A 1,192-nucleotide genomic window follows, 5' to 3' on the forward strand; every position below is an offset into this window, starting at 1 on the left:
ATCCCTCCATGGCCTCTGCATCAGCTCCTGCTTCCTGATTCCTGCCCTGTTTGAGTTCCTGTTCGGACTTCCTCCAATGAGGAACAGCCATATGGAAACGGAAGCCAAAGGGTTTCCTTTGGTTGTTTTTGGTTGTGGTGTTTCATCACAGNAATAGAAACCCTAAGACACATCCCCTGAAGAAATCAATCAGGAGCACTGACTGACAGTGAAACCAGCAGCTTCTGACTAGGCTAGTTATTGCAGACATCCGTGTTTTAACCTTAATTTATACAAGGCTCATGAGAAAATTCACTTCCGAACTTAGAAATCATGTAAGTCAGCTTCTTACCGTGTCTTCGGGGAATAACTTCCCTTTTTGCTGTTTAATCCTCTGCATCAGATCCCCTCCGTCACAATATTCCATCACAATATACAGGTACCCTTCAGCTAAAACACATAGGAGATGCCTTAAGAAAGCCACATTTGCTTCACGGTAAATTCAGGAATATTTGGGGGGATTTGTTTACCTTCAAATGACTCCTTAAAGGCAACAATATTGGGGTGCTTCATTTTGGCGAGCAGAACAGCCTCTTTCCTAGAAGTCTGTGTATCAGACTTGGGGGGGAAAAACCTTAAATAATTATAAATTTAATACAGCTTCAAACTAGTATTTTGTATAGCTTTATTTGAGACTNTAATGCTACATTCAGGTTTGTAAATCTACTTCTGTTCAAACTTTCAAAGGCTAAAAGGGTGCAGTGCCTTTTTGATTATGGCTATTTTCCATGCTGGGCTGACCTTTCGTTGAGACACACTTTTTTTTCCCTTACACATACCAAATGCAAACTAACTTTTACATTTTTCCCTCCCCAGCAATGCTAACAGCCAAGGGTTTAATCCCCCACACACACCAAAACCAAGAACAAATCTGCCTTAGCATCAGCTGACTAGGATAGCCAGAGTTCTATTGAAAACACTGGATCCTCAAAGGAGAGGAAGAAGGAAGAAGGGAGAGAGAAGGGAGGGGAGGAGAGAAGGGGAAACGTGAGGATTCTCAGACCAGCAGCATCAGCATCAAGTGTGAACATGCTGAACCTGACTGCAACCTAGCCAGACAGACATGGAAGAGGACCAACATTCTGTTTGAGCAAGCCTTTCGCAGGATTGTGATGCCACCTTAGCTTGAAATCCAGACCTCAGTTGGGGGGCT

At 43.3% G+C, this 1,192-nt stretch overlaps 1 protein-coding gene across 1 annotated transcript in view; it reads right to left on the reverse strand.

Moving 5' to 3' along the window:
* The window catches only part of Nek5 (NIMA related kinase 5), an 84,808-nt gene that overhangs the window by 78,500 nt on the left and 5,116 nt on the right, over positions 1-1,192 (reverse strand). The window contains exons 3-4 of the mRNA XM_021170215.2: positions 510-597; positions 332-429 (exon numbers count right to left, since the gene is read on the reverse strand). Of these exons, the coding sequence (XP_021025874.1) occupies positions 332-429; positions 510-597 (186 nt within the window). The remainder of the gene's footprint in view (positions 1-331; positions 430-509; positions 598-1,192) is intronic.

The sequence above is a fragment of the Mus caroli genome, chromosome 8, assembly GCF_900094665.2.
Source record: "Mus caroli chromosome 8, CAROLI_EIJ_v1.1, whole genome shotgun sequence".
Taxonomy (NCBI): domain Eukaryota; kingdom Metazoa; phylum Chordata; class Mammalia; order Rodentia; family Muridae; genus Mus; species Mus caroli.